Below are 15,439 nucleotides of genomic sequence, written 5' to 3' on the forward strand. Positions count from 1 at the left end.
TTAGAGGCTATGATTTAGACGTTGTATTTGCAAACAGACTTTAAAAACATTTCTGAATTCACCATAATTTGAATCAAAATAGAAACTTTTTAAAACACTTCTTCAGATGTAATATTTATCCAACTTTCCCATCTCTTTCTAGGCTGTCTTGGGTAAGGTTAAACACCTTCCTCTAAAGATGCTAAAGTACAATTTGGGAAGCTGAGGCGGGTGCATCACTTGAGGTCAGGAGTTTGAGACTAAGCCTGGCCAACATTAGTCAGGTGTGGTGGTCCATGCCTGTAGTCCCAGCTACTCAGGAGACTGAGGCAGGAGAATTGCTTGAACCCAGGAGGCAGAGTGCATGCCACTGCACTCCAGCCTGGGTGGCAGAACAAGACTCAATCTTGAAAAAAAAAAGAAGATGCTAAATAAGCTGGGTGCAGTGGTTCATGCCTGTAATCCCAGCACCAGCACTTTGGGAGGCCGAGGTGGGTGGATCATCTGAGGTCAGGAGTTCAAGACCAGCCTGGTCAACATGGTGAAATCCTGTCTCTACTAAAAATACAAAAATTAGCTGGGCGTGCTGGCAGGTGCCGGTAGTCCTGGCTACTTGGGAGGCTGAGGCAGGAGAATTGCTTGAACCCAGGAGGCGGAGGTTACAGTGAGCAGAGACTGCTTGCCACTGCACTTCAGCCTGGGTGACAGAGTGAGACTCCATCTCTAAATAAATAAATAAATAAATAAATAAATAAATAAATGGATAAAACTTTTAGTAATGGCATGGAAAGTCTCCCTCATTCACTCAAAAGCTTTAGATGCCAGGGTTAGGTTTTAAACGTTGGCACCTACGTATGAATATGGGAGGGGCGTTTAAAGTTTACATTAGAAAATGTAAATAAAACTCAGATTGTGAATATGGTACAACCCTTCTGTTTACTTTCCTCTGATGACTCTTTTCAAGTCAGCTTCCTTCTCTAATTAGAACCACACATACCCTCTCCTCTCTGGCTTCCGTTCACTTCTTGGACAGAACTCAGGGCCTTTGTTATATACCTCGGACCCACTTTTGAGATGGGTTGGCCCTGATCCAAACCTGTAGAAGGTATGAGGAGTTAGTGTCTTTTCCAATAATAATCACTTAAATAAAACATTTTTAACAAGGTGACGTTAAAGACTATTAAGAATTGTAACTTCTACTAAAATCAATGCAGAGGGAATCTTTTTCTCAGAGTGAGTGATCCACTACGTCTTTTAAAAAAGGTTAAAGGACTATGTGGAAGCAGAAAGTAATTTATTTGATTTGTTGGTTAGTGTGGTTTAAAAAATAAAATATGAAATATTCAATTCTCTGATTTTTAAGGTTAAGAAAACTGAATTTAACTCTATTTCCAAAGCATAGCCAGTTCTGGAAAGAGATAGGGAAGATGAACTGGAAAAACAAAATAGGCAAACAGAGGATGAGAAGCTTAGAAGATTATCCTACGGAAGCATTATTTAAATAAATCACTTATCACATTCCGATGTTCATTTCACTGGGATTAACCATTAATGTCTGATTTCATTGCTCTTGTAAAATCTCATTGTTATCATTTACCTTTGTTCAGGGCTTTTAAATCTTATCAACTTTCCCTTCCAGGTGATCAAAATGGAATATAATTGCTACCAGAAGAGAATTGCTCCCCTGCAGTAGAGCAGTGAAGAGGACTTTTACATCTAAGACCAAAGAAGAGTCTGCGGCAGTTCGAGGAAGTGCTGGCCTGTGGTTGGATCCACAGCACCACTTCTAAAAGCCCTCAGTCAGGTGGCTGCCCTTGGACTGCCATGAGAAAGGGATGGAGGATGGAGAGAGCACTATGTTCTGGGGCTCTGGGTCTTGTCATTTTAAAAAATACTTGGTTCCTACATTCAACTGCTTATTCCGGAAAGCTGTGTTCTCTCAGGCCTCTTTCATTCTGCAGAGGACAGGTTTGGTATCTCCAGGCCCACATTTTCCTAATTTAGATTTTAGTGTCACAGAGCCAAATTAACTCTCCAAGGCCTCCCTCATTTTTTCACTGTTGCCAAGTAAGTTAACAAGGTTGAGCGGGCAAAATGGGAGATGAGTGATTTATTTTTAGTATTCTTAAGTAGTACAGAGAAAAACTGTGCCAACTGAAAAAATGAAGAAAGAGGCCGGGCGCGGTGGCTCAAGCCTGTAATCCCAGCACTTTGGGAGGCCGAGACGGGCAGATCACGAGGTCAGGAGATCGAGACCATCCTGGCTAACGCGGGGAAACCCCGTCTCTACTAAAAAATAGAAAGAACTAGCTGGGTGAGGTGGCGGGTGCCTGTAGTCCCAGCTACTCGGGAGGCTGAGGCAGGAGAATGGCGTGAACCCGGGAGGCGGAGCTTGCAGTGAGCTGAGATCCGGCCACTGCACTCCAGCCTGGGCGACAGAGCAAGACTCCGTCTCAAAAAAAAAAAAAAAAAAAAAAAGAAGAAGAAGAAAGAATCCCCTAATGAGTCTATTCTCAAGGTCTGTTAATAAAATCTCATAAATGCAAAAACGCATCTCATGAAAATTTTATACAGGGATTTGGTTTGTTCAAGTTATATTGACAGATTTCTATACTCAGAGTTTCAGAGACACAAGTATCTACATTGGACTAAGAATTTAAAACCAGCCTTATTCTTGCTTTGTTCTAAAGCTTAGTTCTGATAATATCGCAACATAGCAGAGTAACCACCCTTGAGTTAGGATGAGATGAGGAAGAAAGAATTCACCTACCTGTGAACAGGTTCTGAGTGATAAAATCCATCAACTCAGACACTTTGGAGAAAATGACAAGTGATGCCTTCATATGGTTATTTCTTAGAGGAGCTGAATCTCCAGCACAACCGACTACCCAGGAAGTTATCCCAGCAAGAATCCAGATTCCACCACTTCTTCTACAAACCAGTGGTCCTCCAGAGTCTCTCTTTCATGGTACAAAAAAAGAGAAAATTTGAAAATAGCCACAGTGTAAAATATTTCATCATTTCCGCAAACATCAGCACTCATCACAAAGTGAAAAGAGGTAGAGGCAAAGAAGTCCACTAGTCATCGTCCATCAACTTTTTGTTTATCCATTTTCTTGTGTCCTTATCGTTAGTTTCAAGGCACAATCTTTTAATCAAGATAAAATCTCTTTATACCTATTGGCTGCAATCTTGTCAGGTTAACACGTTTTCTTCCTCTTTTTTCTTTTTTCCACTACCATGTACATTCTAAAAATTGTTGGAAGGGAGGTAGTATAGATAGATGCTTCTACTATAGCTTGTCACCTGGAATTGCAGGAAAGCCTAGGTCATCTTCCAGTCCTACAGAGCATCAGTGAATAGATCCCCCAAGATAGTTCAAGGCCTCAAGGCTTTGAGAACAGAAAGCCTGGGCCGGGCGCATGGTTCACACCTGTAATCCCAGAACTTTGGGAGGCAGAGATGGTGTATCATCTGAGGTCACGAGTTCAAGACCAGCCTGACCAACATGGTGAAACCCTGTCTCTACTAAAAATACAAAAAGATTAGCTGGGCGTGGTGGCGGGTGCCTATAATCCCAACTACTCAGGAGGCTGAGGCAGGAGAATCGCTTGAACCTGGGAGGCAGAGGTCGCAGTGAGCCAAGATTGTGCCATTGCACTCTAGCCTGGGCAAGAGAGTGAGATTCTGTCTCCAAAAAAAAAAAAAAGGAAAGCCTGGGAAACCTAATTTTATCCAGGGGATATATGTAAAGGACCACACTGGCTCTTATCCTACAGAATAAAGAACCCAAGGTTTTAGGATTGCATCTTCAATAACATTCCAGAATCTATACCACTTTAAGACTCTGTTTCAGACAACTTTTTGTCAGATTAAACTCTTCTCACAAGGTGTAGAGGGTTTCATCCAAAAAAGGATTGCCTATAATGAATGCAGATAACAAAAAGCACCTTTAACCTATCTGTTTTCCAATTTAGAAAGTGGCATAAGTGTAAGTTTCAGTCTCCTCCCTCCCAAACTCCTGTCATTGCCTCTAAGAAAAACTCAAAAATCTTTCCAACAGATAATTTCAGAGAGCTTCCCTCAACATTTTCAAGCCGCTTTTTGGCAAAGAATAATGACTCCTTAGTGCTCCACCTTAAAAGAGAAGACAATTTACTTGGAAGACCTATCTAAAACTTAAAACTCCTGTGTTTCAAAAATTGGTCTCCTTGTCCCCTCTAAATATCTTGTGAAGATTGGTATTCATTGTGAAGTTGTGTCAGTCTTGGGAGATTGTGGTCATTCCCAATATCTCTTACACAACTTGACCAAAGCTATGTATCTTCAGTCAAATTTTATGCAAATATATTCTGCACCAATGGAAAAACATTCCACAATGCTTAACAACATGTGAAATGAAGAATTCATAGCTGGACCTAATAAGATTGTGAAAGTGGTCATCTTGCTTGATTCCATTAGGTTGGACACGTTCAAACTAATCCCTTTTCCCAACCCACCAAAATAAAAGAAGTGTAGGAGTAGGAATGGATGTGGAGACAGGAAATAATTCTTTCTGCTTAGGCCAAGTACACTTTTTCAGTAGAAATCAGATGAAAAGATGAAGGGAAAAAGAATTTTGACACAGTAACAGAAGAAACAGGAGCTTCTTTTGCAGAAAGGCAGAATCTACTTTCACCCACATGTTGGTAAACAACTAGGCTGGTTTACACTTTTGTACCTGGCAGGCGTTCACTGCCCCATCAGGGAAGCCGGCACACAGCATGGTCCTTCCCAGGGGAGGGAGGTTCATGCTCTTGAGCACAATATTACATGCTCTGTCATCCATGATGGGAAGTTCCATTTCTTGTAGGACATTTGAATATTCTGATGCTGCAGAGAGAGGACAGATAAGTTAGTGCACAATATCCTCATGGAAACAAATTAATGAGAAGTCTACAAGTTTAGAACTATTTCAAACAGATTTTTAACCACATGTAGAAGTAAAATTGTTTTTAGGTGTGAATCATATTCACTTCTAAAAATCAGATACATGGCAGAGGACATTTTAAAAATATTCAGGAGATTTTTAAGGTAACATAGGCAATTGTACAATTGTGACTTCTCTAAACAAATGCTTAAATGTTTCCCCAACAGAGGAAAACTTTGGTCAATACAGAAATGTTTTATAACAATCATTTTTTTTTTTTTTTGAGACAAGGTGTCCCTCTGTCACTCAGGCTGGAGTGCAATGGTACAATCAAGGCTCACTGTAGCCTCAACCTCCTGGGAGCAAGTGATTCTTCCACCTCAGTTTCCCAAGTAGCTGGGACTACAGGCATGCCACCATGGTTTGCTAATTTTTAATTTGTGTGTGTGTGTGTGTGTGTGTGTGTGTGTGTGTGTGTGGAGACAAGGTCTTCCTGTGCTATCCAGGCTGGTCTTCAACTGCTGGGCTCCCATCCTCCTGCCTTGGCCTTCCAAAGTGCTAGAATTACAGGCGTGACACTGCACCCTGTCTAAAATTCTTTATAAAATAAAAAATCACAATGTATTTTTGTCAAGCTTTGAGGTTGACAAATAAAAATTGTATTTATTCAAGGAGTAAAAAGTGATGTTTTAGTATATATATACATTGTAAAATGATTACCACAATCATGCTGATTAACATTACATCACCTCACAGAGTTAACTTTTTTGTAGTGAGAATACTTAACATTTATCCTCTTAGCAAATTTCAAGTATTCAATATATTAACTATAGTTCCCATGCAGTATATTGGATTTCCAGAACTTACTTGTCATACAATTCCACATTTACATCCTTTGAACAACATCTTCCCTTTTCTTTCACTCTCAAATCCGTGGTATTTACTCTTCTACTTTTTGTTTCTGAGTCTGACTTTTTAAAAAAGTCACAATATTAAAGACAAAGAAGCTTAACTATTATTACTATTTCCTGATCATCCTTTTGCCTTATACCTCCTCATCTATCACAGCTCTATCCAGCTTCCTTTATCTGCCATACCTAACCAAATTGGCAGCAGCAGGAGTGATATGAATAGCCTTTTAAGAAGTATAAGCCTTTTGATGCTGAGGATAACCAGAAATCTTCGTTGTGTCAGAAATTAGGGATAAAAAATGATAAATGTACAACTCATGGTCAAGAAAATTATTTCTGCTTCCCCTGGACATACAGAGATCTGGAAGAAGTATTAAGTCATTTTTATGTCCCTTACTCTTGGAAATCTTGCCCCATCCACTGGACAAGCAAATAACTCCTGATTCAACTTTATCATCACTGTCAGGAAGACAGATTGGCTGAACAGCAGTTCCTGAGAAAACAACAACAAAGGCATGAGGTTCATGGATAAATATACCATGTTGAATATATTTGGAAAAGTGAAATCTATTGATTTTATGGTTTCTACACTTTCTTCCTAAATGTAATGGTGACATATTTTAAGTTTTGGCCCCCCCATAAAAACTGTTTTGTATTTATAGAAATTTGGAGAAATGCAGAAAAAGTAAAACAAGGAAAAACATAAGGCCAATTGTTCTGCACACCACCATGAGCCCCCCAATCTACTAACATTTTAGACTATGGCTTTGTTTTGAAAGGATAGTTTTTCACTCGACAGCTGTTGAGTGTAAATTCGGAGGAATTAGCCAGGCCCCTGCCTTTGAGAGATTGAATTGATCTTTAAGATCCTAGAAATTTACCTGGCCATGAGAGGAGCTGTAAAGAACCTGGGAAATTTAGAAAAAATATAGATAATTGTGGGGAGAAACCTGTAATTTAAGAGAAAGTGGCTGAGGATTGATCACAATTGATATCCAAATCTTTAGCAAAAAGCTCAGTAACTCCAACTATGATACAAAAAATAATTTTATATCTAGACATGTGCTGAAAATGTAGCACACTAAAAACAAAGAATGGATCTCAAAAAAATCTAAAAGGAAAAAAACATATTACCAAAAAGGAATGTTATTGATTTCTCAACAGCAGTAAGTGAATGTTAGAAGATAGTAGAACAAGATGATCAAATTAGCATGTGGCAAGCACTCTTTTAGATCTCAATGAATGAACAGAAAGAAAAATATTTCTGTCTTGGTAGAACCTACACGAGTGTGTATATTTTTGTTTGTGTGTTGGGTGAAGGGAGAAGAAACAAATAGCAAATATAATATGTTGTTCAGTGGTAAATAAATGCTATGGAAAATAATAGGATAAAGGAGATTAGTCTGGAGATTAGGGAGAATGGCATGGAAGGAGTCATTTCAAATATGATGATCATGGAAAGTCTCATTGAGCAGGTGACATCTGAGCAAAGTCTTGAAGCTGAGGAAAGGAATCATGCAGTTATCTGGGTAGAAGTCATTTGATGAAGAAATACTTCTTGCTGCAGGATCATGCATACATGTTTAGGGGACAGTGGGAGGCCAGGATGACTGCAGCTAGGACTAGGAAAGAGGGTATGTCAGATAATAATGACATTGATTTTCATCTAAATGTAATGGAGAACCATTGAAGTTGTTTGAATGGGGTGATATAATCTGATTTACCTATTAAAAAGTATCATTCTGGCCACTGGGTTAATAACAAACATTAGGAAGACAGAAGCAGCAGCTTGAGTAAATTTCAGAGACCATTAAAATTAACCCAGGCAAGAAATGATGGTAGTATTGCCTGGAACAAGATGGCAAAAGCGTGAAGTGAGTGAGGAAGAAGCAACAGGATTTTCTGACTCATTGGAGGTACAGTGTCAGAGAAGGAAGAATCAAGGATGAATCTAAAGTTTTTTGGATTTAGAAGTTTAAATTATTGATCCTGGATGAGATCACTAAGAGAATGAGCCCAACTAGAGAATAAGATGTCCAGGGTTGAGCCTGGGCATTCCAACAATATGAAGTCAAGGAAAAGAGGAAGAATCATCATAGAAGACTAAGAAAGGGTACAATAGGGTAGGAGAATAACTAATGAATTCCCAGAATTCAAGTGAAGAAAATATTTCCAAGAACATATGAGCAATTCTGCTAAAAACTCTTATCCAGAAATATGGGAATTGAGAAGTTACTTTGAATTTAGCAACATAGAGGTCATTAGTGACTGTGACAAGACCACATTTATGGAACAGTGGAGTGAAAGTCTGATCCACTTAAATGTGGAACAGACATCTTAACCTAATACATCCAGCTATGAGAACTGAGGAAACGAAATTGACATAACTAGCATAGATGGCTCTTAGTAGAGGTTTTCTATAAAGGAAAGAAAAGATGGGGCCATAGTTTCCTCTTATATACACTTACGGTTTGAGTTATTCTCAGTATTTTGATCATCTACTATCTCCTGACATTCACTTACTGCTGTTGAGAAATCAATAACATTCCATTTTTGGTAACGTGTCTTTTTCCTTCTAGATTCTTTTGGGGTCCTTTCCTTTAGTGTGCTACATTTTTGCACATGTCTAGATATATAATTATTTTTTGTATCATAGTTGGAGTTACTAAACTTTTTAAATCTAAAGATTTGGATATCAATTATGATCAATCCTCAGCCACTTTCTCTTAAATTACAGTCACTCTCCACCAATATCCATAGTCTTTCTAAACTTCAAATTGAATGTTTATTACACTCTATCTTCTCTGTCTCTTATCCTCATTGTCTCCTCTGGGTAATTATTTCAGATTGTCTAGTTCCATACACCTAATCTAATCTGGTAGATAAGTATTCTGTTGAGTTTCTAATTCCAATTACATTTTTATATTTTCACATTTTACTGGCTTATTTTCAAATTTCCCTTTCATCTAATAGTTTCCTCTGGTTCAATCATTTTCAGTACACTTTCACTTCTTTAAACCTTAATATACTCATTTTCTATTCTCTATCTTGAAATTTGTAACCTTTGAAGGTCTGATTCTGATTGTTAATGCTTCAGACTATTTTCGATGGCAAATTTCTCTGCACGTTTCTGTGCTCGAATTCATTAAAGCTTTATGGGAATATATTAAAGCTGGGATTTAAATTTCATTCTCTCACAGAGGATTTATTTTTGCTTCTGGCAGAGGCTGATTACTCACCTGGAACCACTTTAAAATTTTGCCTTGGAGTGTTTGTGCCACACAGGTGATGTCAATTCCAGCATCAAACCTGAGTGAGGCCTGGCTCATGATTACAGATTCTTCTGAGAACCCTCTGTCCAGAGCCAAGGTTGAGACAAGTAAGTGCCCTTATTCCCTCACTTTATGTAGCATAACACGCACAACTCCCTCTCCCTATCTTTCAAAGCATCACCTTTCAGAAATTTCCAGGTTCTTTACAGTTCCTCTCACGGCCAGGTAAATCTCTAGGATCTTAAAGATCAATTTGATCTCTCAAGGGCAGTGGCCTGAGTAACTACTCTGGATTTGTGCTTTGTTTTTGGCCATGTAACACTTCCTTTTCTTGCATTTAAAAAAAAAAAAAAAAAAAAAAGGAGGGGGTCTTTTAGTATTTTACCCAGAAAGTTTATATTACCTGTGTTGAGAGAGTGTTGTATATCTTGTTCATAGTAATGACAGAAAGAAGCCTCCGAAAACATTTTCAAATGTTCCAAGCTTTTTGGTTAGAGGTGAATATAGGTAGGTAGTTAGAATGGAGCCCAGCCAAGAAACAGGAGTCCTTAAAATACTAGTTGGCCAAAATATGGACTTAACCTAAGTTGTCCATCAATGGATGAACGAAAAAGAAAATGTAGTATATACACACAGTGGAATATTATTCAGCCATAAAAAGAATGAAATCTTGTCATTTGTAACAACACAGATGAAACTGAACATGGATATTAAGTGAAATAAGCCAAGTACAGAAAAACAAATATCACATATTCTCCCTCATATGTGAGCTAAAATACTGAATCTCATGAAGATAGAGAGTAGACCTGTGGTTATGAGAGGCAGGGAAGGGTAGGGAGGAGGGGAGGATGAAGTGGGGTTGATTAATGGATACAAATATACACCTGATGTTTGATAGATCAGAGAAGTAATTCCAGCTTTCCTAGCATATATAAAAAGATAAATATTTAAGGTCATAGATAACCTAATTACCCTGATTTGATTATATGAATGTATCACATTATCACATGTACCCTGAAAATATGTACTTGTAATATGTATCAATAAAAATAAATGAAAGGGAAAAAAATGTTGGTTGTTAGGTTAAGCATAAATAATTTGTGGCTGGGATATGTAGCTTATACAGTACTTTTTTTTAAATAGGTTATAGACTGAACAAAATTATTTTAAAAAGAAATAAAGCTGAGCTATTCTATTACTAGACAGCCACACAGACATTAAAGTTAACTAATTAGCAGTTTTCCTCCATTGCATTTTTAATATTCTAACTCTCCGTACTCACCAAACTTAACTTTGTGTTTTAGATACAGCAGTGCAATATCAGGACTCATATATTCATGGCTGTTGTATTCAGGATGGGTAATAATTTTTGAGACAGGAATATTCTGTTCTTGCTCATCCTTCTGAGAGAGGCTGTACTCCCCAGAAGTCACAATTATGTTCTTCAGTTGCTTCCTAAAACCAAAGATAAATGTTTCATAAATAGTTGTTTCCCCTACACAAGTCTTCTTGGTTTCATGTAATTAAATGAAGAGTGATTAATGTACCTTTAAGCATCCCTGAGTCTTTGAAGAAGGTTTTCTTTATTTATTGAGTGTTACCAATGGTCATATATTTTTAATCTAGAAAAAGTCATGGTTTTCATCATGTTTCCATTTTTCTGAGTCAAGTAATTAAATATTGCCTCCTTTACTTCTTTGATATACAAACCTTAGTTCATACATGCTATGCCATTTGTAACAGGATATAAAAGTTGCTTTCTAAAACTGTTCCTTCTTTTCTCTTATTAGTACCCTCTATTAATCTGGTCAAATATATGTAATTTCTGCAGCTTTTTCCCGCCTAATGATTTAAACCCAGCTGATTAAAACTTTGGAGCATCCATCTAACATTTCTTGCTAATGCTTTATTATAGTAAGTAACCACCACCTCTACCCAAGCACTAAATCCATAAATTATAGATGATGTCTAGGATTGTTTAATTCAGTAGAACAGGAAGCACTGGAAATCTTGGAACAGACACACATTTCTGGGAATCAGGAAGATCAGTGGGTGGGTCCACTGGGAGGCAAAATTAAGAAAGGAACTGAGAATGAACCTGCTAAATCTCCCAGTCCCATAGCCAGGAATCAAGGCCTGACAAGTAATGGAAATCCACAACTTACTCACTGAGGCTGTCCAGGCAGTGTGCTGCTGTAACAACACGATCTCCTTGAATCAAGCTTCCTCCGCAGAAGTGGTGCTCATGTGATTTTAGGGAGACCTGCCCGAGAAGAAAGTTACAAACGCAGCTAATATGTCTCCCCACAGATGTATCTCCATCAGAAACACTGAAGATCAACTTTTCTAATCTGACATAATATTCTTAAAATACTGACATAAATTGGATAGTAAGATAGTTCCTGTGAAGTAAACTTTTTGGTAGAGAGCTAGAGGGGGTCAGGAGAAAAACCACAAATCAACGTGAATTCTTGCTTTTGAAACAAAGGCAATATTTCACCGTTTTCTCATTAAGAAATCAATGCCTTTGTTGTACTGACCTGCCACGGATGTCCAGCCACTGTTGAATTTCTCCAACTACTAATTCTAGAGAAGAATCTAGATCCCACGGCAGGTTCCTTACTTTTCACGTTGACCATGCGAATTCCACACTTCAGTCCTGTGTAGAAGAGCACGTGTGTGTGTGTGCACACACAGAGCCTTATTTAAGAGTTCACTTTACCAAGATTTCCCGTTTGGATTTTCCTGGCCTGGCACAGACGTTCTGATAGCACTTAGCTGCAGACTATCACATTCTTCTCTCAATATTTTCTTCAGAATATCCCACAGTCACCTGGGTTGACCAGAATTTGCCTCCTGTCTGCTCCCTTTCAGCCTGTGTTACCACTGGGCAGGAAGGAGCCAGCGCTGCCTCTGGTAGGTGACTTGGTTCTTACTTTGGGAAGATGCAAATTTAGGTTGTGTTAAAGATACCAGGGGCCACGTGCAGTGGCTCATGCCTGTAATCCCAGCACTTTGGGAGGCCCAGGTGGGCTGATCACTTGAACCCAGGAGTTCAGGACCATGGGCAACATAAGACCCCATCTCTACAAAAAAAATGTAAAAAGTAGCCAGGTGTGGTGACCCGTACCTGTGGTCCCAGCTACTTAAGAGGCGGAGGCAGGAGGATCACATGAGCCCTGGAGGTTGAGGGAGCCATGATCGCACCACTGCACTCCAGCCTGGGTGACAGAGCAAGACCCTGTCTCAAACAAACAAACAAACAAACAAAACAAAGATACTGGGGAATAACATATACTACTCTGGAAGGGAGATATTTGACTTTAAGTTACTTCTACTTGGTTAGGTTTCCTTGGAAGAGGCTCCTTAGTACACACATGATTATCAGGTGTGCCTACAAACTTGAACTCTAGAATCCAAAAAATTTCAAAAAGGACATCTGGTCCAGGCCTTTCTTTAGGGACATCTGAGCATGCACCACCCCTCACCCTTTCTTCCCAAATGCCTCAGGTGTGGCGATACCACCCTGACTTCCTGAGGCAAGGAGTAATGAAATCTTCCCTCTCCAGCAGGCTCAGCCTCCTCCGCAGTCCTGGTGCCCAGGGCCCTGGGCTCACCTAGGCTTCTGGGGTGGCCGATGACCAGCAATAGCAACAAACCAACACTGGCCAGCACACCCATAGCCTCCATGCCTCGGCCTCGCACGTCCTCCCTCCCTGCAGGCTGCGAAAACTCTGGGGGAAAGGCGGGGCAGCGCTCTTTATTCCCTCCCGTGGCGCCTATGGGCAGCACCTGCCGTGGCGCCTGGGTTCACAGGTGTCCCTCTTCACGATTATTTGATCATTGTGAGCTGCTGCCACTCTCTGGTCGTCCCTGCTGTCACAGCGCCCTGCCACCCAGCCTTAGAGACTGGCGCGAGGTGGCCCAAGGGGCGGCAGGGGTGCTCACACGTGTGCAGAGGTTCCTGCCAGCAGATCCAGAGCAAGCCAATCAGTGGCCTGGAACGCTTAGCCCTGCGAATTCTGTCTCAGATTGGCGAATGCGGTTCAAGCTCAGGGGCAATGAAGCTGGTTCCCCACAGGAAACACAGGCAGGACTGCTGAAAGGCGGAGGCTCATGAAGCTTAGTACAATACTGCCACTTCTAAGAAGCTTATTGAAGCCCTTGACCCTCTAGAGTTTTCAAAGAGTGAATAGGAAAGATCAGGCTCGAGCTGACATCATTTTCTGCGTGGCAGTACTGTCCTGCATTTCAGCAGAATGGGCCAAAAGCTGTAGAATCCATCATTTAAGATGATTAAAATCAATCTATTGGTGAGATGTCACTGTTTTCCTTGAATATTATTTTGTAAGGCTGAATTTAGAAGGCAAATAAAGCCTGAATTTGTAATGGTCTTACATTTTGTCAGAAAATCAGGGCAACGCTAAGTGGACATTCTATATATATCTCAAATAACCTGGCCACCAGTCCTCCAGTGCCAGTTGGAGGATTTTACTTTCAAGTGCTCTATTTTACTTTCATGTAAAATAGAAATAAAAGCTTCTTGAGGTAGGCGGGTACATAAACTAAGGGAGACAGGTGGGAGATGAACAGGTAGATGGGAAAACAGAAGGCAGTCAAGGTGGAGATAATGTAAGCACAGGTACAAACAGGTGACAATCTACTGGGTACAGTGACCTCTGTGACTACAGGAGAGAACCGAGGGTAAATGGACACCTTTTGATGAAAAGCCTTAAGAAAGTGAATGATGCCTGGCGTTGTGGCATGTGGCCTATAGTCCCAGCTACTGGGGAGGCTGAGGCAGGAGGACGGCTTGAGCCCAGTTCTGGGTTGAACAGCACTATGCCAATCTGGAGTCTGTTCACACTAAGTTCAGTATTAATATGGTGACCTTCCTGGAACAGGGCACCATCAGGTTGCCTAAGGAAAGGTGAACTAGTCCAGGTCGGAAACGGGGCAGGTCCAAACTCCTTGCAGTTCAGTAGTGGGATCTCGCCCATGAAAAGCCACTGTGCTCCACCCTGGGCAACACAGCGAGACCTTGTCTCTGAAAAGAAAAAAAGAATTTTTTTAAAATGTGACTGGAACTCAAACTTGAAACATACATCTCAAACCTTCTTGTTTCATGAACCTGAAAGCAGTTTCTGTGATTTTTTTTTTGCTTTGGTTTTTTTAAAACAAGGTCTCACCCTATCACCCAGGCTGGAGTGCAGTGGTGCAATCTTGGTTCACGGCAGCTTCAACCTCCTGGGCTCAAGTGATCCTCCCATCTTTGCCTCTCAAGTAGCTGGGACTACAGGAGCACACCACCATGCCTGCTAATTTTTTGTATTTGAGGTGCAGTTCACCATGTTGTCAAGGCTAGTTTCTGTGATTCTTATGTCCCGAGTTCCACTACACGAAAAAGCTCTGGAGCTCCACTGACCAATGTGGCAGACATTAGCCATATGTGGCTATTTAAATTAAAATCAATTAACAGGAAATTAAGTTAAAAATTCAGTCCTTTAGTCACACTAGATACATTTCAAGTGCTCAGTAGCCACCTTGCCTAGTGGCTACCATGTTGAACAGCACAAATATAGAACATTCCGTCATCACCAATAGTTCTATGGGCCTGTGCTGTTCTTGAGAGTAGCACGATTTTCTTTTGAGTATTTATTTCAAGGAAAGACACCTCGGATGACAGTTTGAGTAGATGACTCGTTGGTTTCATGCGTGGGTGTCTAGGGGGTAAGGGGGATCCAGCATGCTCTTAAGGTAAGCAGCTCTTCTGTGAAAATAAAACATTGAACCTCCAGGCTTCAGTACTGTCCAGGGAATGTCTAGGTGTGGTGGCTGCCTGAACAGTGGCCTTCACTACTCTCCTCCCTATAGTCATCACATGGGGGGTGACCATTTGAACCACTGTGCCAGCTCCAGGGCCCCGCCATTCTCCAGTAAAAGCTCAGAGCCCCCACATGGACTCAAAGCCCTCTTTCTTTTTAGCAAGAGGTAAGATGAAACCCACCAAAAAGTGTTTCCTAAACAAAACGGAAAGAACTAGAAGGTGAACATGTGCTGTGCAAGAATGGTCAGGCCAGCAATATTCAAGTTGCTGATCATACCATGGCCAGCCCTTGTGTGAGGCTCACAGGTGCTGTCCCCTTTCACTCTTCTGCCCATGGCACACAGCTTTGCAGCATATTCTGTGGTTTCTTTGTTTCAAACCTGGGAATCTCCATGCGGTGGGGCACTGTCTCATTTCCTGTTACAGGACAACTCCCTTTTTTTCCAGAGTTCAAAACCCACAGCTTCAACTGAGACCCTATTCTTATATATCAAGGTTTAGTTCCTTACAGGCCTCACACAATAATGCCTTTCCATTAAGT

The 15,439-nt window shown here is 40.4% G+C and overlaps 1 protein-coding gene across 1 annotated transcript in view; it reads right to left on the reverse strand.

The window, feature by feature from the left end:
- Nucleotides 1–12,752, reverse strand: part of OVCH1 (ovochymase 1) — a 93,747-nt gene extending 80,995 nt beyond the window's left edge. Inside the window, exons 1-8 of the mRNA XM_025403129.1 lie at nt 12,689–12,752; nt 11,612–11,730; nt 11,237–11,334; nt 10,354–10,526; nt 6,197–6,292; nt 4,700–4,851; nt 2,750–2,939; nt 977–1,075 (exon numbers count right to left, since the gene is read on the reverse strand). Coding sequence (XP_025258914.1) covers nt 977–1,075; nt 2,750–2,939; nt 4,700–4,851; nt 6,197–6,292; nt 10,354–10,526; nt 11,237–11,334; nt 11,612–11,730; nt 12,689–12,752 — 991 coding nt within the window. The remainder of the gene's footprint in view (nt 1–976; nt 1,076–2,749; nt 2,940–4,699; nt 4,852–6,196; nt 6,293–10,353; nt 10,527–11,236; nt 11,335–11,611; nt 11,731–12,688) is intronic.
- Nucleotides 12,753–15,439: the final 2,687 nt, after the last annotated feature.

The sequence above is a fragment of the Theropithecus gelada genome, chromosome 11, assembly GCF_003255815.1.
Source record: "Theropithecus gelada isolate Dixy chromosome 11, Tgel_1.0, whole genome shotgun sequence".
Taxonomy (NCBI): Eukaryota; Metazoa; Chordata; class Mammalia; order Primates; family Cercopithecidae; genus Theropithecus; species Theropithecus gelada.